The sequence below is a fragment of the Pan troglodytes genome, chromosome 11 (assembly GCF_028858775.2).
Source record: "Pan troglodytes isolate AG18354 chromosome 11, NHGRI_mPanTro3-v2.0_pri, whole genome shotgun sequence".
Classification (NCBI taxonomy): Eukaryota; Metazoa; Chordata; class Mammalia; order Primates; family Hominidae; genus Pan; species Pan troglodytes.
Window position 1 is genome coordinate 56,334,502 of NC_072409.2, and position 23,671 is coordinate 56,358,172.

The 23,671-nt window shown below is 37.1% G+C and overlaps 1 protein-coding gene across 13 annotated transcripts in view; it reads left to right on the forward strand.

Annotated features, from left to right (window-relative positions):
- LOC107972967 (contactin-associated protein-like 3) overlaps positions 1 to 8,106 on the forward strand; it is a 234,298-nt gene extending 226,192 nt beyond the window's left edge. For 9 of the 13 annotated variants that reach the window (XM_054658177.1, XM_054658178.2, XM_054658183.2 and 6 more), the window contains 2 exons: positions 287 to 460; positions 4,307 to 4,390. In XM_054658177.1, the coding sequence (XP_054514152.1) occupies positions 287 to 417 (131 nt within the window). In that variant the 3' untranslated portion in view covers positions 418 to 460; positions 4,307 to 4,390. Of the gene's footprint in view, positions 1 to 286; positions 461 to 4,306 lie in introns of all 13 variants that reach the window. The other 4 variants (XM_054658179.2, XM_054658184.1, XM_054658182.2 and 1 more) reach the window with 1 other exon arrangement.
- Positions 8,107 to 23,671: the final 15,565 nt, after the last annotated feature.

Below are 23,671 nucleotides of genomic sequence, written 5' to 3' on the forward strand. Positions count from 1 at the left end.
CTTAGCACAATGGGAAATATATGTAAGAATCAATACTCAATGGTGAGGTCAGAGGGGTGCTATGTATTGCGGTTGGTGGTGGTTTTTTGTTTTTTGTTCTTTGTTTTTTTTCTATTTGAGACAAGAGCCTCACGCTGTCACCCAGGCTGGAGTGCAGTGGTGAGATCTCCACTCACTGCAACCTCTGCCTCCCGGGTTCAAGCGATTCTCCTGCCTCAGCCTCCTAAATAGTTAGGGTTATAAGAGTGTGCCACTATGCCTGGCTAATTTGTTGTGTTTTTGGTAGACACAGGGTTTCTCCGTATTGGCCGTGCTGGTTTCGAACTCCTGGCCTCAAGTGATCTGCCCGCCTCAGCCTCCCAAAGTGCTGAGATCACAGGCGTGAGCCACCATGCCCGGCCTTCGTTGATTTTCTGAGGCAGTATTTGCTGATTTCAGCTTCCCTGGGGGTGCTCAGCATGTAAAAATTCTGCTGAAACAATTTTTTTTGAAGAACAGTTACAAAGCTAATAATGAAAAGTTATTAATTTGAAAATAGCTGTATTCCCTAGGACATGTGGGATATTTGTCAAGGTAATGACAACTGTTGGACGGACCTGAAGTAATTATGTTCAAAGCAATGGAAACCTCAGCTAATTATCAGAGCATGTACACTTTATGGTACTTTTCTTCAATGACAAATAGTATGATTTAGATACTCCCATGACAGTGTTTCACTTATTTAAGAAGTTGTTTTTTTGTTTGTTTGTTTGTTTTTTGAGACAGAGTCTCACTGTGTCGCCCAGGCTGGAGTGCAGTGAAGCAATCTCGACTTACTGCAAGCTCCGCCTCCCGGGTTCACGCCATTCTCCTGCCTCAGCCTCCTGAGTAGCTGAAACTACAGGCGCCCGCCACCACGCCCGGCTAATTTTTTGTATTTTTAGTAGAGGCGGGGTTTCACCCTGTTAGCCAGGATGGTCTCGATCTCCTGACCTCGTGATCCACCCGCCTCGGCCTCCCAAAGTGCTGGGATTACAGGCGTGATTATTTAAGAAGTTTTAAATGCACACATTATTTAAAGTGTATTGTTATTTTAAAGTGTATAATTCCCTGTCATTAAGGACATTTACAGTGTTGTGCAGCAGTAGCCATTGTATGTTTCACTTTTAATCATACTTTGGAAAGAACTAATCTAATAGGCTAAGAATGTTTTGTGGTTATTTTTAATTGAAGAAAAGTGAAGTTAAGCATAGCTTAAAAGTATGTTTTAGCAATGAAAACTTTTTTTCTAAAATGTAATTTATTTAGAGCTGGTGCAAAAAATAAGCATTCACCTTTCCTTGTTAATTAATGAGTGAATTATTGAAATCTTTGTTTGAGACGGAGTCTCGCTCGTCGCAAAGGCTGGAGTGCAGTGGCGCCATCTTGGCTCACTGCAAGCTCCGCCTCCCATTCTCCTGCCTCTGCCGCCCAAGTAGCTGGGGATACAGGTGCCCACCACCACGCACGGCTAATTTTTTATATTTTTAGTAGAGACGGGGTTTCACCGTGTTAGCCAGAATGGTCTCGATCTCCTGACCTCATGATCTACCTACCTTGGCCTCCCAAAGTGCTAGGATTACAGGCATGAGCCACCATGCCCGGCCGAGTTATTGAAATCTTAATTGTATTCTTATTCTGCAGACTCTCCATAGCACATACAAGAGTAAACTAGTTGTGTTTGTTTCCTCCAAAATGACAGAAAACAATTTCGACATAATAAAGTTCTGACTAAATTTCAGTTGAGGATATTCACATTTCCATCACTATCTCAATTCTTTTTCTCTTAGAAATCAGTAAGGTGTAAATTAAAAATACATGACTTGATGAACAAAAACTGTTTTTAAACAGTTTCCAGTGGGAATGTGATCAATAATGCATATCTAAAAGGTATACTTTCGTGTTCAATTTTAAATCAAATCCAATCCTAAATCAATCATGCCTTTTTAGGAGATTTTTTTCATTGCAATGCAAAAGCAACTTCAACATGCCGAACATTTTCACGCTAGGTTTCCAAGTCCTACAGACGTTTACACAATGTCAGGGTTAGTACCCAGCTTTTGGTGAGAAGGAAATGGGCAAGTTGATCATAGAACCAGCTCTTATCTTTGGAATTGTATTATATTGCTTGTGGTCAAATATCACTGGCAAGATTGACGGAGTAAACGTAGGGAAACATCTTAGCAGTGTTCTCTTCCGCTGAGAAATTCTTAGGCTGAAGGAGGGGATGAAAAGGAGTCTGTGGAAGGCTTCCCCTGGGCTTTTCCAAAGGCAGTTTGCATTTTCTAATAGGGACTGGCTGAAGATATAAATTAATATTTGTGTGAAGTACTTTAAATGTACGATGTAGGCAGTAAAAGCGTGGGGGAGGAAATATAATTTCTCCTCATCATTCCTAAGTTTGTAGTTGGGACAGACTTCTGATTAACAAGAGAAAAACAAGCAAGTTTACTAAGGCATGCAGCCCACAGCATGTGGGAGAAACCTCAGTGAAACTCAAAGCGCAGTGGCTTAGAAGTCTGGCTCATCTTCAACAATACATTTGTGGAGAAATGACAGGACAATGGAAAGCAATTTTAGGTGTCCGAAGGCGAGAAACCGTGGGAAGATAAATATATGGGAAGAAACTAGTGGAGTACGTGTGTTTGTACATTCTTCTGCTGAGATCCCTGAGCTGGTAAGAATGGTCTCCCGTAAAAGAGAATTTACATCTTGTCTTTAGATGAAAAGAGGGGAGGATCTAGAGAGCTCTTCCTCCATTGGCTGCTTCTTAATTGCCTTTACTTCAAAATATTTGTCAAAAAGGCATATTTGGGGGTGACATATTCTGATTACCTTCAGAAGCTTGTCTTTATACACATTTATTTCTTTTAGGGTAGATTTTACTTTCATTTGTCACTAATATGATTCCTTCAGTACACAGCATTCTGTGGCATGGCTTCATGCTTTAGCACTCTGGCTCTGAATTAAAGCCTGAAACAATTTATAAAGATACTGGTATCCAGGCCTTCCATTCATTTATTCTGATTTACTGACTTAGTGTGCAGCTAGAGTCGAGAATCATGGACACTGCTAATGGTTTCAATATTTTAAAACATTTTGCCCAGCTCTTTCAAATAATCCACATTCCAGGTAAAAAAAAAATGAATAAATATGCCTGCAATATTTTTGGTAATAGGGATTGATTACATATATGCGACACTACTGCGTTTGAAAAGTATATTATGGGCCGGGCGCGGTGGCTCACACCTGTAATCCCAGCACTTTGGGAGGCCGAGGTGGACGGATCATGAGGTCAGGAGATCGAGACCATCCTAGCTAACACGGTGAAACCCCGTCTCTACTAAAAATGCAAAAAGTTAGCCGGGCGCAGTGGCGGGCGCCTGTAGTCCCAGCTACTCAGGAGCCTGAGGCAGGAGAATGGCGTGAACCTGGGAGGCGGAGCTTGCAGTGAGCCGAGATCGCGCCACTGCACTCCAGACTGGGCGACAGAGCAAGACTCCGTCTCAGAAAAAAGAAGAAAAGTGTATTATCATAAAAGTATTTGAAAACAATTTCATTAAAATGTACCCATTTCATTGTACTAACAATAACATGTAATGATCTATGATGATGCAAACACTCTATACTTGTAAAATGATTTAAAATTTCCCACTTGTTAACTGAAGGATGTACACGGTCTTAGAGACATGTATGTCTCTATTCTTTTAAATCTGAAAGCATTATCTAAAACCCAACCATCATATACCTGTAGGGAAAAAGCCTAACACAGCCATATCCAAAAGTCATAGTCCGTCAGAAGTATGTTAAATGTTATAAAATTACTTGACCTCAGCATTTCTGAGTTTTGGTGTTTTCAATTTATAATATAATAGGTGGTTGGTTTATTTTAACCAAACTTAAAAAGCAATGATGTCTGCAAAGCCTCTGATTGGAGCAAAAGTCACCATTTATACTCTGACATTGAGGCCAGGCATGGTAACTCACACCTGTAATCCCAACAATTTGGGAGGCCAAGGTGAGAGGATCACTTTACTTTAGCCCAGGAGTTCGAGACCAGCCTGGGCAACATAGCAACACCCCATCTCTACAAAGAATAATTGTAAAAAGAAAAAAAAAATAAGCTGAACAGTGGAGTGGGCCTATAGTCTCAGCTACTTGGGAGGATCAAGGCTACAGTTAGGTGTGATCATGCCACTGCACTCCAGCGTGGGCGACAGAGTGAGACCCTCTCTCTAAAAAGAAAAGGAAAAAAAAATTATGATGTTTTATTCTTTTCTCTCCCTAGGTGTGATAGCAGTGGTGATATTTATTTTGCTTTGCATCACTGCCATAGCCATACGCATCTATCAACAGAGAAAGTTACGCAAAGAAAATGAGTCAAAAGTCTCAAAAAAAGAAGAGTGCTAGGACAGCTCTAAACAGTGAGCTCGATGTGCAAAACGCAGTCCATGAAAACCAGAAAGAGCGAGTCTTCTGATTGGCAGCTGTGGCTGTCTCTATCACCGTGACTGTGGACTTCCCTGCTGTTGCCATCAGGGTGCACACAGCAGGTGCAGTGCTGTCACCTGGCTGAAGACCTGCAGCCTCGGAGCCTCTGGGAGGTTCCTTTCTCCCTCGGTGAAACACAGTCCTCCACATCAATTTCCAAACAATGAATTAGGTATGGCCATTCATCACTGTTCAGTAGTTTCCCTGTCCAAAGGCTCTCTTCCAAAACTGCAGTTTGATCTATGTTAATAATTGTGGGGTTTTAGATGAGAAAATGACTATAAAGCTGTGGCCCTACTTTATTTTTTAAAAGTGACAGAACTTTTGTTCAGACGTAAAAGACAAAATTGCACTTTAATGTTTTTTGTTACTTGAAAACATATCTGGGATCCCTTTTTTTGGTCCTCTGCTGATATTTATAAAACAGGAAATGCTTCTTAGACTACCTTCACTGGCATTTCCATAGTCCTGGAATCCAGAGCCAAGTGGCCTGTCTAAAATTCACAGCCCTTTTATTCTCGTGGTGGTTAATACAACGCAGGTGAAGCCTGGAAATACTACCATTATTTTTGGTGTATTGCTTTTTCTAATTGACTGTTTTTAATGATTTTGATACATTTTAATGTTGAAAGTAATATTGAATGTTAGCTATGAAATTTTAGTATTGAATTTTATAATGGAACAGAACACTGGTAGGTAACAAGATGCAAGACGATGTCAACACAAGATTGTCTGCCTGTTTTTCTTTGTAATTTGTAATTACAGTTTTTGTAACTTGTGATTATGTTTTTAACTAAATTTACAACCAGATACAAACACTACTTCTTACACAGAGTTATCCTTTATTTATATCATTAATATGTGAATGAAACATCATCCTAACTTACTTCCCCAAGATACTGAGAGGTCATATCTGTTTTTCTTTATCATTCATTTCTTTTTCTAAAAGTTGTTACTGATATGCTTTTGATTTCCTATGACTCTATTATGTTGTACAGAACATCTTTTCAATTTATTAAAAAAATAGCTTAACTGAAGATCACTAATTCCTTTTCTAAATTTTGAACTGCTCTAGGCATAAATATCATTGTGTATTATCCTTTCATCTAATCACTTTTGGAATGTAAACTGAGGGCTGTTCACTCCAAGTTAAGTTAGCATTTACATGATGTTTATTAAATCTGCCAGTCTGATCACAGGTTGATGACCATGGGGCCAAATTCCCATAGATTACCCAAAATTGAATATGTGCTATTAACTGGAACATGTCTCATTAAGGTTTACGTACACACTAAGACAGCAAAGGATTGGAATTAACTTTATGGAGACAGTTCCAGGGACTAATATTGAAGCAGTGGTTATTTGATAATGCATGGAACCACCATTTGGATTCAATAAACCAATTATATAAAAGCAATGATGCTACACTCTTCATATTCCAGATGCCAACTGCCTACCAAGGACTAATGAGATGGTATATTTCTTCCACATCAGGGCAAGCTGAAAATATATTGATTCAGCGTTACTGTTACGTAAATGAATTTCCATCTTCTCATATGTGTTATTTTTGAAAGAATGAATACACTCTCTGTCTTAAATCCGCTCTTAACAAATGATCTCTTCTCAGAATACTACATCTGTATTGAGAGTACAGACAGCCCATTGGTCACTGCACCTTTTGCAAGACAGCGAAACGGATGCATCAGATTGCATTGATACATCATCACCATCAATCTTTTGCACTGATTTTTAGACTTAATCTTCTTATTTGAAAATAAACTCATTTTTAAATAAAATAAAAAATATTTTAGGGAAAGCTCTATAAAATTAAAATTACAGAATTATATGCTTTTTAAAATTTATGCAAAAATGTGCAGACAAATGTATTCTGTATTGGTTTATGTATTACTTTGCCCTTGTATATTTTGAGATTATTAAGATTTGTTGACTTTTTTGGTTTGATATTTATCATCTGTTAAATTTTTCCTTTTAAATTATTAAATGCAAAGTGCAAGAAAAAGAGATAAATATTTACTGATTGCTAGATGTAAAAATATCTATGAATATATATATTTAAACTTCTGCCAGAGAGCAACCATCTAACAGTCAACTTACTAAAATCTAAATTGAGTACTTTTTACTGTTGCAGAGAATTAAGTCACTAAACGTTATTTAGATATATAGATGCTAGTTGCAAGTAACACCCTTTTGTAATATAAAAGTAAAAGCATAATAATTTCCCAACTTTTGTCTTCAAATTAAAAAAGAAAATAGCATATAATTACCATTCTTCATTTGAGAAAGCTGAAGATTCTGATGCTTAAAAACTTCAGAATTCTAATATTAAAAATAGAGTGGTTCATGTGACATTGAAGGCTTATCGCTGTAAAATAGTGACACTGGTGAGTGGTATTATCTCAATATTTTTGTCCAAATTCACCTTAGGAAATCACTGTAAATCTTCATTGTTTCCTAAAAGTCATTATTACGGCATAAACTTAACATACTTTGATAGTAGTTAGTACTGATACGTGACATATTCTACCCCGTGTCTCTATTACTCTGTCTCTATTACTGTGAAAAGTCACAGTAAATTTAACATTTTCTTCCAGACTGTGTATGATCTTTCATTGTAATAGAGACATGGAGTAGGATAAGTCATGTATTAACATATAAGATTTTTTTAACCTGCTCCCTCAGTTTTATAGATGAGACAAAGATAAGGTTGTAAGAGCTAATCTCTTCAAGTAGGCAGTACTAGTAAGTTGTCATGCGTGGACTGAACTCCTGACACTTCTCTCTCTTAACTTCAATCCATAGAGAAGCCCACCTTCCTGCCTTCCCAGTATTATTTAGCAGAGGAGAAAATCATATTAGGCTGTTTGATACTCTGTTTGCCTAGACTGACCAATAATTCTGGATCTTTGTTCACATCTTCTCTGAAAAGAATATTTGATGGGAAATCTTTTTTATTTTTTAATTTTTGTGTACATACTAGGTGTATATATTTATGGAGTACATGAAATGTTTTGATACAGGCATGCACTGTGAAATAAGCACATCATGGAGAATGGGGTATCCATCCCCTCAACATTTATCCTTTGTGTTACAAGCAACCTAATTACACTCTGTATTTTAAAATATGCAGTTAAGTTTTTATTGACTATAGTCACCCTATTGTGCTATCATATAGTAAGTTTTACTCATTCTTTCTACTTTTCTTGTACCCATTAACCTATCCCCACCTCTGCCCCACCATTATCTCAGCTGTCTACTACTTTTTTCAGCCTTTACTAACCATCCTTCTACTCTATATCCATGAGTTCCGTTGTTTTGATTTTTAGATCCCATAAATAAATGAGAACATGCAATGTTTGTCTTTCTATGCCTGGCCTATTTCACTTAACATAATGACCTCCAGTTCCATCCATGCTGTTGCAAGTGACAGGATCTCATTCTCTTTTATGGCTGAAGAATACTCCATTTTGTATGTGAACCACATTTTTTTCATTCATCTGTTGACAAACACTTAGGGTGTTTCCAAATCTTAGCTGTTATAAACAGTATTGCAACAAATAAAAGAGTGCAGATGGAAAATTGATTTTGATGGCTTTTTTCTTTAATAAAACATTAATTTCTTCATGTATAACTGGAAGGCAAACAAATGATCCATTTGCTTAGTTTATTCTTGAATCCATAATATAAGTGACAGAAATGGATTATTAAAATATACTTGAAGTTGGGGAAGAATGATATGGACACATTTTAAATCAAAACATGATGAATTGGCTGTTTAACCTACTACCTCATTGGCCAATCTGGGGCAAGATGAAAGTATTTGTAAACACTGTTTTGGCAATTATGTGTAAAGAGAGAACCAATTTTTTAATTAAAAAATTGAATTCTAAGAATTATAGAGCTTTTCTATTGGTAAATACATGAAATATCATAGAGTCCAACGCTTTTCTCTTCCTTCAAATCACTCCCAATGGATGTGGCTCAGGCTAAGTTCATTGCTGATGCGTTGTCAGAACAGCCACTAACGGTTTAAGTTGGTATACTTAAGTGCAAATGTGAATAATGTTTTAAGAAGGTTACATAAAGTTGCCATTACTAGGAGTAGTAGCAGAATTTATTATGGATTAATCATATCGTCGGGAAAATGTACTGAAGCACTACTTCCTGTGGTATTTTTTTTACAAAATGATAACATAGTTTATTGCCTATAGGTTGATTATGACCTAAAATTATATTTTTGCATTTTATTGTGCCCTTATATATTTTAAAATGTGAGGTTCACATTGTTGTATTTGCTCTGTGAATAAAAATGTCTAAAATCATAAGATGAACTTTTAGATTTTGCGATATGAAAATTTCTAACTTAGCTAGCTTGTGATGGTACCTAAAAATTTAAGAAAGCCCTTAAAATAGAACCTCTGTGACTGCATGAGCACTTTGTATGACTCATATCACATTTTAACTCCTTAAGCAAGCCGATGAGGTAAAACATATAATTATCCCCATTTTTGCAAAATTCACAAAGGCCTTCACTGCTTTGAGAAAACGTTACACAGATAATTACTGACAAAAATGGGTTAGAATGCAGGTCCTGAGATGTCTAGTTCCTGACCAATTCTACAGGTTGCCTTGCTCCCATAATATGCTCCAATCTACAATGTTCATCTTAATCTGCAGTGAGTAAACATAATTGATAGCTAAATTTACTTCTTGTTCCAAATCTTTAGGATATGATTCTTTAGGATATGATTCATGTGTGTTATATACATACATACATATATATGTGTATGTGTGTTTATACTTACATATTTTTTTTCTTATTTTACTTCTGGCTAAGATGGAGTAATAGGGAGCATATTTACCCTCTAACCCTCCTGCATGAAACAACCTCAAACCACACAAAATATATGAAACAATGGTTTTCAGTACACTGGACATGAGGCACGGAATGTAATCCCTGAAAGACAGGAAACATAAGATGTGTGCTGTGAGTATCCCAGCTTACAACTTGAGAGAATTTGAGACAGCAGTGACAATGGAGATAGATAGCTTAAGGAAGCCTAGCAAGTCTCTGAGTAGCTGTTGCTGAGAGTTCAGGTACACGAAGGTGGCTAGAGATTGCAGGATAGAGTACCGGCGAGGAAAGAGCTGCATTGGAGAAAACTTTGCAAATCTGGAGAGGGTCGCTCTTCAGTGTGTAACAAAGTGCATGAAACTACCTGAGGCAAGGGAAAGAAACACTCAAAAGAATTACAGCAGCATTTATCAACCTTTAAAAAATTATTATTGACCTCAAGGAATCTTTTTAAACATCTTTTCTAGTCACCTCTCTATGAATTTTTTTATTTTTATTTATTTTATTTTATTTTATTTTTTTGAGACGGAGTCTCGCTCTGTCGCTCAGGCTGGAGTGCAGTGGCGCGATCCTGGCTCACTGCAAGCTCCGCCTCCAAGGTTCATGCCATTCTCCTGCCTCAGCCTCCCGAGTAGCTGGGACTACAGGCACAAGCCAACACGCCCAGCTAATTTTTTTTTTTTTTTTGTATTTTTAGTGGAGGCAAGGTTTCACCATGTTAGCCAGGATGGTCTCGATCTCTGGATCTCATGATCTGCCCACCTCAGCCTCCTAAAGCGCTGGTATTACAGGTGTAAGCCACTGTGCCCGGCCTGAAATTTTAATATCGCACATGCACTGCACATCTCTTTAGTACTATATGTATATCTGGGCTTTACACAAAAAGAATATTTTTCTTCTCTTCACTTCTCCCATCCCCCCCCAAAAAACTAATTTCTGTCGTTTTGGGGACAATATCACTCTCACTGAGAGTGCATGTTCACACACAACCATGAATAGAGGTGGTTGCCATGGGCTATACCAGAAATCTCCGTAATTAATAGGGCATTAGGTAGAATATTCATAGGGGTCTTGCCTCAGTCCTGGCAAGTCCTACACCATGTATTACTATGGCGACCCCACTAAACAAATCTTCAAAGATTTGGAAAAAAAGATCAAACAGTTTCCAATAACTAATTGGCATCTCTGAGCAAAGTTCACATGTACTTCCAGTAACATAAAACTATCCAACACCAGGCCGGGCACGGTGGCTCATGCCTGTAATCCCAGCACTTTGGGAGGTTGAGGCAGGCAGATCACGAGGTCAGGAGATGGAAACCATCCTGCTAACAAGGTGAAACCCCGTCTCTACTAAACATACAAAAATTAGCCAGGCATGGTGGTGGGCGCCTGAAGTCCCAGCTACTCGGGAGGCTGAGGCAGGAGAATGGCGTGAACCCAGGAGGCGGAGTTTGCAGTAGGCCGAGATTGCGCCATTGCACTCCAGCCTGGGCAACAGAGCCAGACTCCATCAAAAAAAAAAAAAAAAAAATCCAACACCCAACGAGGTAAAATCACAATATCTGGTATACAATAAAAAATTACCAAGTGTGTGAAGAGGCAGAAAAATAGGACCTATAATGAGGATAAAAATCAATCTAAAATGACCCAGCACATACACAGATGTTAGAATTACTAATGAAAAATATTATGACTATATTCCGTATTTTCAAAGATTAGGATGTGACAAGAAAAGGCTTAAATTAAACTTCGAGAGATGACAATGCTAATGTATGCGATTAAAAAATACAATGGATGTAATTAATGGCAGATGAGAGTTTTCAGAAGAAAATATTAATAAACTTGAATATATATAGCAGTAGAAAGCATCCAAAATGAAACAGAGACAGAAAAAAACAAAGAATAATCAGAGTATCGGTGATCTGTGGGACAACTTCAGTTGCCTAATCTGTGTGTATTTGGAGTTCTCAAAGGAGAAAAGAGAGTGGATGGATAGAAAAAAAAATTTTTTTTAATTAATAGGTAAGCATTTTCCACATTTGATGCAAACTATAAACCCACAGACCCAGGAAGCTCAACATCCCCAAGTAGGGGTGCTATTAAGAAAACCACATCACAACACATCATAAGCAAATGGATCAAAACTCAGTGTGGTAAAGAGAAAAAGACAAGTCTTACACAGAGAAGAAAAACAAGGATGATACCAGACTTCTTTTTGGAAGCAATGCAAGGGGAAGGGCAGTGGAGCAATATCTTTCATGCTTCCAGTGAAACATCTTCCAACCAAAAGCAGAAAACTGTCTCTCCTAGGTTTCTATACCCAGCAAAACCGTCTTTCAAGAAAGGATGAAACAAAGATATTTTTCAGACATAGAAAAGTTAAAAGTAATATATTATCAGCAAACCTGGACTATGAGAACAGTGTAAAAGCCATTCAGGAAGAAGGAAAATAAAGACTAATATCTTTGTGCAGATAGAAACATGGATCCACACAAAGAAATGAAGAGCACTGGCAATAGTAACACCATAAGTAAATATACAATACCTGCCCTTATTACTTAAATATCTTTTAAAGATAATTGGCTGTTTAGAAATAATAGCAGTGTCATGTGAGTTCTGCAGCATGAGTAAAAGTAAAATATATGACAACAATAACCTAGAGAGACTAAATGGAAATATAGTTTGTAAGGTTCTTAGACTGTGTGTAAAGTTGTATAATGTCTATTAAAAGTTGGCTATTACAAGTTATCTTTAAGTTAAAACATCTGTATGGTATAATCCCTAAAGCAAATGCTAGAGTAACAAAAACAGTGATAACTAGTATTACAATGCAGCGATGAAATAAATTTTTAAATGCTTGAAAGTAGACAAAAAAGATGAGAAAGAGGACAAAGAACAAGTGGGACAAATAGAAAGCAAATAGCAAGATATAATATAAAAATCTGATAAATTTGACCTTAAAATTAACAACTCTCCTTTTAAAATACATTGTTAAGAGAATAAGAGTCAAGCTACAGACTGGGAGAAAATATTTGCAACACTTTATTTGAATGCTGTAAATTTTTTTCAGAACATAGTTCATAAAGAACTCTTAACAACTCAATAATTAGCAAAAATAAAATGAAAATAATGAATATAAGAAAAAATGACGAAAAGTGCTACGCCAGTGGACAAAAAGCACACAAAAATGTTCAATATCGTTTTGTCATTAGGGAAATGCAAATTAAAACCACAGTGAGTTATTCTTCCCACTAAAATGGTTATGATTAAAAATATTGTCAGTACCACGTGTTGTTGAGAATATGGAGCAATTACAATTCTCATACATTATTGTTGGAATGTAAAATGCTACAACCACTTAGGAAAAATTGTTTAACATTGTTTTATATAATTAAGCATACATGAAACCTATGACCCAACAATTCCAATCCTAGGTTGAAAAGAAATGAAAACTTATGCCCATTATAAGACTTACACAAGAACGTTTACAGCATCTTTACTTATAATATCCCCAAACTGTAAACTGCCTAAAAGACCTTCAACAAGAAAATGGACAATTTGTGTTGTATTAATAATGAAATACTCTTCAGCTATAAAATGGACAAAACTACTGGTAACTGCAACAAACATGGCTGAATCTAAAAAACCTTGTGTTGAATGAATAAATGTAGACACTATAGCGTACATTCTGAAGTCCTAGAACAAGCGAAACTAAGATATAGCGGTAGAAATCGTATCAGTAGTTACCTGGGTTGAGGTGGGATGGGAGTTGACTGCAGAGAAACACAAGGGAAGTTTCTGGAGTGATGGAAATGTTCTATGTCTTGATTGACTATGGTTACATTGGTGTGGACATTTGTCAAAACTCTTTGAATTTCATATTTGGAATTTGTATATTTTGTATATAAATTATACTTCAATAAATATGTACATGTATATATATGTGTATATATAATACATTTTGATATGTCATGATGTCTGTCACTTCACAGCATATTATATTTCTATCATACCATATTTACATAATGGAAAAAGATGAAAAGGATGCTGTATTTTGGGGAAACCACAAGAGATTATCACCTTTATTTATTTTTTATACAAATACATATAAATCTTTCACAGTACAATACAAATGTCAAAATGTGGTATTTTCATTGCTCTATAAATTCTTATATGTTCTATGTATGTAATAAATGTTAAAAACAGTGTTTATATGTTGTATATGTTTATTTGTTCTATGTGTTTATATGTTCACTGTTCTATAAATTCTCATATATTGTATACTATACAATCAGGTGATGAGCTGCTCAGTAAATAAGTGCTGAATACTCTGCATCCCTCATCACGTCAAGCATTTCACATCCCTTTTCCTGTAGGCTTCCACAGTAGACATTTGACTTGCCAATTACATTTTCATCCATCATTCTGGAGAAGCCTGGAGAAACAGCTAGACACAGGGGACATACTCCTATACCTTGCTCATTGTGCCTTGGAATTATACATATTGAAATATTGTAAAGATTTGCTTCATTTGTATCAATATGGCTGTGAAATTAGATGTCAACTCTACTTCACTTCCAACTTTTAGGAGGAATCCAGATAGTTTATTAGAAAATAGAAGTGCAAAAATGTTTGCTGTTTGATTCTCAGACCATAGCCTGAGATTAGCAATATTAAAAAAAAAAATAGCAGACAGAAGAGGCCCAAGTCTCTCCCAGCTCCTGGGATGCATAGAAGCAATGGGCTGTGATGTCCTACTGAGGTAAAAGAAGTAGTGTTTGTTATAGTCCCATGAGCAGAAGCAGTAAGAACTTGAGGTAGGGTGCACCTAAAACTGAGAACAAGGGAAAGCTGAAGTAGGAAGTGTCACCAGGGAGGGACTATGGGTCCTTACTATGCGAAGAGAGAAAAGGATTTAATTAGGTCCAACAGAATATAATGCCATTTCAAAAACATTTTCTGTTAGGACAGTTTCCAGAGACTCTAAGTGGTTGTTTTTTGTGTGATGATTTTTGAGCTTGGTAGAATTTTTCTAGTCTGACTGGATCAGCTCTAGAAAGCTGCTCAGATGAATATGCAATGAATGCTTTCTCTCTTCACATACTTCTCAGTTAGAAGGAGAATATTTCAGGCCAAAAGGATGCAAGACCTTAGTTATATATGCCACAACCAGATCAGTGATTTTAATTTGCCCACCCTAAAGAAATATGAGTATATACCATTCTAAAGAAATCTGTGTTTCTAACATGTCTATCACTTTCTTCAGTGATTCCATAGCAAACAGTTAATGAAAAACAACAATAATAGCACATGTATTAATCTTTACCACTTGTAATTTTCCAAGGAATTTAGACAGATTTATTGCAAAAAAATTCATCAATTCTTATGTTCTTTCCAAATAGTTTTTGCACTAAATCATATTATTCAACATTTCTCCATGTCTACCTGTACCTTCAGACCCTCACTAAATCCAATTAACCAAAACTCAAATTGATTAGTGATGTTAAGCATTTTATGTCTTATATGTCTTCTTTTTATTTTATGCTTATATGTCTTCTTTTGCGAAACATCTGTTCATGTCCTTTGCCCAGTTTTTAATGGGAATTTTTTCTTACTGAGTTGTTTGAGTTCTTTATTAAAAAAATGCTCAGTATCACGAATCATCGGAGAAATGCAAATCAAAACCAAAATGAGATATCATATTACACCAGTCAAGATGGCTATTACTAAAAAGTCATAAACAACAGATGTTGGCAAGGATGTGGAGACAAAGGAACTCTTATACACTGTTGGTGGAACTATAAATTAGTAAAAACTCTAAGGAAAACAGTATGGAGATTTCTCTAAGAACTAAAAATGGAACTACCATTCGACCCAGCCAGCAGTCCCACTACTGGGCATCTATCCAAAGGAAAAGAAATCATTATGTTAAAAAGACGCCCACACTTGTATGTTTATTGCGGCACTATTCACAATAGCAAAGTCATGGAATCAATCTAAGTGTTGCTTGGATAAAGAAAACTTGTGGTAAATATACACTGTGGAATACTATGCAGCCATAAAAAGAATAAAATCATGTCCTTTTCAGCAACATGGATGGAGCTGAAAGCCATTATTCTAAGTGAAGTAACTCAGAAAATTAAATACTGCATGTTCCCACTTACAAGTGGGACCTAAACAAAGAATACACATGGACATAAAGATGGAAATAACAGACATAAAATAGGCCTTTTTCGGCCGGGCACGGTGGCTCAAGCTTGTAATCCCACCATTTTTGGAGGCCGAGGCAGGTGGATCACGAGGTCAGGATATCGAGACCATCCTGGCTAACACAGTGAAACCCTGTCTCTACTAAAAATACAAAAAAAAAAAAAAAAAAAAAAAAAAAAAAAATTAGCCGGGCGCGGTGGCAGGCTCCTGTAGTCCCAGCTACTCGGGAGGCTGAGGCAGGAGAATGGCGTGAACCCCGAAGGCGGAGCTTGCAGTGAGTGGAGATCGCGCCACTGCAGTCCAGCCTGGGCGACAGAGTGAGACTCCGTCTCAAAAAAAAAAAAAATAGGCCTTTTTCTTTAACCAATACAACATCACTATTTCTACTGCAAGTGTTTCAAAAACATCTGTGCTATTTTGAAACATACCAAGTTTAAAATTGTTACAAGAAAAATGTCTTTGCGGCCGGGCGTGGTGGGTCACACCTGTAATCCCAGCACTTTGGGAGGCCGAGGCGAGCGGATCACGAGGTCAGGAGATCGAGACCATCCTGGCTAACACGGTGAAACCCCGTCTCTACTAAAAATACAAAAAAAAAAAAAAAAAAAAAAAAAAATTTAGCCGGGCGGAGTGATGGGCGCCTGTAGTCCCAGCTACTCGGGAGGCTGAGGCAGGAGAATGGCGCGAACCCTGGAGGCAGAGCTTGCAGTGAGCCAGGATCGCACCACTGCACTCCAGCCTGGGCGACAGAGCGAGACTCCGTCTCAAAAAAAAAAAAAAAAAAAAAAAAAAGAAAGATAAATGTCTTTGCTATCTTTCCCAGGTCTCCAGCTGCCTCCGCACTGGCGTAAGAAACACTGGAGGAAAAATGACCGCCTCACAGTAGTTTAAGCTGTTCTTTTGCCCATAGATGTACACATTTAAACTTGCTCCTAGCTCTCCAAGATTGCTTATTCGCTGATATGTTGCAATGACAACAAAATACAACTTCTGTTTGATTAAAAATAAAAGCAAGTAAAACATGTTTTCCCTCACTGGGTTCTGAGTCGATTAAATCCAGCTTATCATTGATGTTTTAAAATTGAGGTTATATTATATAGTTTAATTTTCAAAAGAGACTTTGATATATGGAAAATGTAAGCCAAGGAAAATAAAAATATGAAAATTCAGAAATACCATTGCTAGCTCATCACATATGTTTATTTAAATTTGGTTAGTATGCTGGAGAGAATTTGGGATTGAATTCAATTCTTTGTGCTATATACAAAATAAATTTACTAGCAGTTAGATGGAGTTGGCTTAGAAACCTAATCCTATATGTAAATATTATAAAAATTTTTAATTCCAAAGTAGTTCAGTAAAAAGAACTGGGCTTTGAAATCAACATGTTGGATAAATAGACAACTACTGTAGTTAATTCTAAATAAGCATCCTTACAGCAACGAGATACACATTTTTACAAGGCTCTTTCTCTCAACTTTGTAAATAACAAGTATCTTTAAATTGCCATTGTCAGTATCTCTTCAGTAGATGCCCCTTGGCAGGGTGTGCTCTGCACTTCTCCGCTGTGATTATGTCTAGAGGAATTGCATCAGGATGGACAAGAATGGTTGTGTGGAAAAAGAATTTAGATTTGCTGTGAAAAATGAACTCCACAATGGATTTTCTGGGTTGATTAGTTAAGCAATTGAAACACGAAACCCAGTGATTTGAAATAACAAAACAAATTGCCTAATTTAGAAATATAATGAAAACACATATATTATTCAAAGACATGTTGCAACATTAGATGGCTAGCTGATGACTAGTTTTTAGTATTTGTAATATAGGGTGTATATAATTTCTTTTTGAATTTAGCAAAATCCCAGCTTTTTTATATGGTATCTAAGTAAGGAAGATAAACATCTTTTTTTTTTAAATGAAGTCTCGCTCTGTCACCCAGGCTGGAGTGCAGTGGCGTGATCTTGGCTCACTGCAACCTCCACCTCCCAGGTTAAAGCAACTCTCCTGCCTCAGCCTCCCAAGTAGCTGGGATAACAGGCATGTGCCACCACACCCGGCTAACCATTTTTTTGTTTTTATATATATTCTTAGGAGAGACGAGGGTCTCTCTGTTTTGGCCAGGCTGGTCTCAAACTCCTGACCTCGTGATCCACCCGCCTCAGCCCCCCAAAGTGCTGGGACCCCAGGCGTGAGCCACTGCGCCCGGCCAACATCTTTTTATAGTTTCTGATTTCCAATGTACAATTAAACTCTTGGCTATTAGGAGCATCTATACATCCCCCAACTCAGAGTAACCACTTTAGCTATTCTTAGCCAATGAAGCCAAAGAACACAGAAGACTGTGCTCCTGTTCTAGTTCTTTTATGTACCTTGTTTTAAGTCTTCCTTGTTCCCCGCTCCGTCTCACCATAAGGACGTGGCTCTGCTGACTTTTCTCTTTAAAACTCTCTATCCTACCCTGCTCCATTCACCTCTTTTATACTAATTAAAGCCTCCTCTTCCTTCTGATCTCAGCTTAAGAGACACTGTCTTGAGGCACCTTTCGTTAGCCTTCCAAATCTGGCTCTTTCGTAAAACCATCCTACAGATCATTGTTCTTTTTCATCAGCATGGTTGTCTCAATTTGATGACTGATGTGATGATGTGACCGGTGCATATCTTCAGTGAACTCTCGGAAAGCGGAGCTCGTGTGCACTGCAGAGTGTATTCCTGTGAGTGTGTTCCTGTTCCCTTCCAGGTGCGTGTGGATGACCCAGCAGCCAGGTCCAGCACTGGCCTAAGGCTCCAAACTTCTACAGTTAGAAAATTGGCAAAGATACTGATTTAACTTTGGCGCGTTTGTTAGGCTTCTTCTTCTTTCTTTTTTTTTTTTTTGGATAACACTTTAAATAACATATGATAGAAAATGAGAAGAGTTTATGGAAAATAATTTTATTAGTGTTTGTGGCCCTTAATGACTTAAGCCCTAAGTAGGGACTTCATAATTTCAAACTTTCAAAAATGTCTTGTAACATGCAGTAAAATGTGTCTTATTCGTGAGAGTCATGTCTATTCTAGGCAACTGTTCTCAGTTTCCATGGACAGAGGAAAAATTAGACGTACATATGTTTTATGGGGAGGAATTTGGACTAAACATAAGAAAGAATTACCTGGCCAGGAAGTTGTTGTTCACTATTACATTAACTCATTTTACAGGAATAAAGGAAATAACATGATTTAGGAGGAATGTAACCCAGAAAGAGATAATGAATCAGAAGCCCTCCAAATTTCCTTTGAGATTTGTTTAGCATATGATTATGAGATTTGGTGAAAGTATGTCATTCCCAGTAAGTAGGTGTAATTTAAAATATGTAAGAAGTTCTACATATGTGCTTGGTAATTTTAAGGGTTATTATATATAATCATTACTGAGATCACTACACAGCTATGTCCTGCCAGTAATCCAAAAAGAAAAATCATTCTAGTTGTCATCAGTTATATAAGATAATAAAAATAAACTTAAAGTCTTAGGCAATATTTTAGATATTGCTCAGAAGTACATTTCTTTGTGTTATAATTAATGACCTTCTATGTGTGATTATTCAGATTATTGAAAGTCTTAGTATTAATCATTCATAATAATTAATTTTAAATATTTGAGTAGTCAGTTCTAAAATAATTGAAATCATTAAAACCTGAATGTTATTCAATCAAAATGACTTAGAAATAAAATAATATTATTAAAATAAGGAATTAAAGACTATAAATTTAGACAATGGGGAAATTAACAGAAACACTTCATGTCTTTGCCTTTATTTGGTAAAGGATAGACTCTTTCATCCAATAACTTTTTTAATTACCATAATTTTGAAAATGTGGGACTTTTTCTTACATCTTACACAGTATGTTGCTTGTCTGGCAAATTGAACACGTGGAGAAAAGAAATATCTTTGTCAAAATGAGTGCTTTATGTAGGACACTTTACATTATATTATAAAATATATTAATAAATAGGTCCATAGTCTGTAGAATATATAATAAATATCCTGAATTAGTTCTTAAGACTAATGAACTTCTTTTGTCCTAATTTTTTTTTTTTTTTTTTTTTTTTTTTTTTTGAGATGGAGTCTCATTCTGTCACCCAGGCTGGAGTGCAGTGGCCTGATCCTGGCTCACTGCAAGCTCTGCCTCCCGGGTTCATGCCATTCTCCTGCCTCAGCCTCCCGAGTAGCTGGGACTACAGGTGCCCACTGCCACGCCCAGCTAATTTTTTGTATTTATAGTAGAGATGGGATTTCACCATGTTAGCCAGGATGGTCTCGATCTCCTGACCTCGTGATCCACCAGCCTCGGCCTCCCAAAGTGCTGGGATTACAGGCGTGAGCCAACGTGCCCAGCCTTGTCCTAATATTTTTATCTGGCAGATGCTATACTTAACACAGCATTGGATTCTTAATGCCATTTGCAATCTAAAATAATAACACCAAACCCCAGTTTTGAGGTGAAATTAGTATAAATGAAGGTATATGGAATATTTGAAATATAACTGCTAATTTCAGCTTATTATTAATTATATATAGTTATTTTAAAGAAGAGCTGAGACTAATAATTTATCATCTCAACTAAGATGAAGGATGTTTTAAATTCTGCTACCACCAAAGTAAAGTTTTCTGATTTGCCATCTTCGACTAGGCTCCTCCTTGTCTTCAAATTATACCCATTATGATAATCCCCTTGTGGAAAGGGACTGGATTTTACTTTCTCTAAATTGCTAACATCTAGACAGTGGTGTACCACATTTAAATAGCATTCAGTAAATAGATAAATGCATGCATTAATAAAACGTTAATATGTCCCCGTTTTTGGCAAATATCTAATAGAAATGTGGAAGGTAAGAGGAAGAAATCTACCCTTTGGAACAAATATAATTGGAAATAATAGTCTTTGGATATATTTATATGGTAATCATAAAATCTCGGGAATTGTCTTAAATGATTTGCATAGATTAAGTCACTAAATCCTCACAGCAACTTTGTGAAGTGAGTTCCTAATATTCCCATTTTATAAATGAACATACTGAAGCAGAATTAGTTTAAATAACTTCCCTAGGGTCATTTGTAATCAAACAATCAATGGGCTTGCTATCCGATGTGCATAGAGGCCAATACCATGGCACAGGCTTGAGAAAAGAGAAGCTGTATTGCTGGTTGACTGTCAAGGAGACAGGAGAAAATGCTCAGATCTGTCTCCCTGAGCTGGGGGCTGAGTTGGGTTTTATAGGAATAGGGTAATGAAGTGTTATCTGATTGGGTCTTGTGATGAGATGATGCTGGGAGGCATGATCTGACTGAATCCTGCCATGGGGTACCACAAGGGCTCCATTTGATTGGATCCTGGATCTTGCCATGCAGTGTCCCCTTTTTAATTCAGTCCCACTTCTTGGGCTGAGCACTCAAGTCCCGCCCATCATTGCAAGTTTGGTTCATTTGGGCATGTTCAGGTTATGGGACCTTCAGCCTGGGAGTCCATGGCAACTGAAAAACTATTCATAACATTTTACATAAAAGTTGAAGAACCAGACTGGTTTTGTGTGGTTACACATTCACTTAATAAATGACTGAGCTGGAATTTGAACTCAGGCAGTCTGGCTCTTGTCTGACTCCAGCGCCCAATCTCTTAGCCAATATGCTCTGTTGCCTGTGATAGAGATATTATTTTTGTTTATTGGGATAATGACAGCCAAGGGAATCTATAGAGTATTATTCCACAAAAATAATTCTAAATATGGCCAGGTACGGTGGCTCACGCCTGTAATCCCAGCACTTTAGGAGGCCGAGGCGGGTGGATCATGAGGTCAGGAGATCAAGACCATCCTGGCTAACACTGTGAAACCCTGTCTCCCCTAAAAATACAAAAAATTTGCCGGGTGTGGTGGTGGGCACCTGTAGTCTCAGCTACTTGGGAGGCTGAGGCAGAAGAATGGCGTGAACCCAGGAGGCGGAGCTTGCAGTGAGTGGAGATCGCGCCACTGCACTCCAGCCTGGGCGACAGAGCGAGACTCTGTCTCAAAAAAAAAAAAATAATAATAGTTCTAAACACATAAAATTTCTCTATAGGATAACTTATTATTTTCTTAATGCTTGACATAATTTATGCCAAATAAGCTCAGTGGTTAAGCAAAAATATTCAGATATTAAGAAATATCATAAATCATTTAATGCTGTATTAAATACATATAATTTAATTGTCCAAAAGTATTTTCCTGAGTGAAAAAATGATGGTGCAAATTTTGGATATTATAAGACAACTTGAAGAAGAGTAGAGTGCAGAAAGAAGTTATATTTTAGGTGGGCTAGAATAACATAACATTTATGCAATAGCCCCAATTTGTGATATAACACTTCATAAAAATGTTCAACAGTTTACAAGTGCTTTATCTGAAAACAATGGAGAATTAATAGCATAAACTGGGAAACTTACTTTATGATTAACAAAGTTTTTTTTAATGAAAATGATTAAAAGTAGACTAAATTGTTTTAAGTATTTCTTTTTCATTCAGCATTCAATTGCCAAGTTATTTCATTCACAGTTTTTAAGGATGTTCTGAAAATTCTGGCATAAGACCCAGGAGATGAAATTATTTGCCAAATGTTGATGTATTATGGGAAAAAATGACTCTGTTTACAACTGTAGCCATGTGAAAATTAAAGTTATTTAATCCCAATTTCAATTAGCCAATTATGAGACAAAGGCAAAGAACTAGTGAAATACTACAAAACACTTTTTTGATATATTATACAATTAAGTTATCATTTTGCTCCAATGGATAAGAATAGGGTTGCCATAGGAGTTCATCCTAATGCTAGGAAGCAGACCATAAAATCTAAAATTACTGGTAGAATTTATAGAGAATAGACTCTGACATTAAGATGTAACACAATTTAATTGAGTAGCACAAATATAATTGTCTTGCCTCATGGCTAAGTATCTCTGTAGAACTGCAATTTAAAAAAATGAAACCAAGCCAACAAAGGCAAGTAAAAAGTCCATAAGAATTATGAACTCTGTCAAAGTGAATACAATAGAAGACTCTCAGTCATAATTCTTTAAATCCTTCTAATTCCTTGATATTCAATATCTTTAATTGCCATAAGGCCCTGAGGTTGCTCCCTCTTAGCTCTTAAGCTGACCTCCTACTAACATGTAGCTCTTTGCTGCTTCTCCCTCTTGGTCTTTATTTTCTACAAGCTGACCTCTCAGCCCTTTTCAAATGAAAATTGACCAATTGATCCTATGCTCTTAGAAAACCTTCATGTACTTCAACCCCTTCTCCTGGTCCTATATATCAAAAGGCCAAGTTCTAGGGGTCTGTAGTCTCTAATAGTGTGATGATATGGCTACCCTGAGAAGCAACATCTCATCCAGGAAACCCTGATCAGCATTTTTCTCTGCAAGTGGCGTCGCAGGATTGTGAATTGTAAACAGATAAAAGGATTCTTAGTGGTACCTCTGTCAAGCTCATTACACATTCCAGAATCAATCAAGTCTCCTGCTAGCATTTGAAGAATATCACCAAAAAATTGGTAGCTGCGTTGTTTCCTTTGGACATGCAAGTAGATAACTATCAGTAACTACCAATAATAACAGCCAGTCAGCTCAGGCTGCTGTAATAAAATAGCATAGATTGGGCCGGGCGCGGTGGCTCACACATGTAATCCCAGGACTTTTGGAGGCCCTGGCGGGCAGATCACGAGGTCAGGAGATCAAGACCATCCTGGCTAACACGGTGAAACCCAGTCTCTACTAAAAAAAATACAAAAAAAATTAGCCGGGCGTGGTGGCGGGCACCTGTAGTCCCAGCTACTCAGGAGGCTGAGGCAGGAGAATGGCGTGAACCTGGGAGGCGGAGCTTACAGTGAGCTGAGATCGCACCACTGCACTCCAGCCTGGATGACAGAGCAAAACTATGTCTCAAAAAAAAAAAAAAAAAAAAAGAAAAAGAAAAAGAAAAAGAAAAAATAGCATAGATTGGATGGCTTAAACCACAGACATTTATATCTCACAGTTCTGGAGGCAGAGAAGCCTACAATCAAGGTG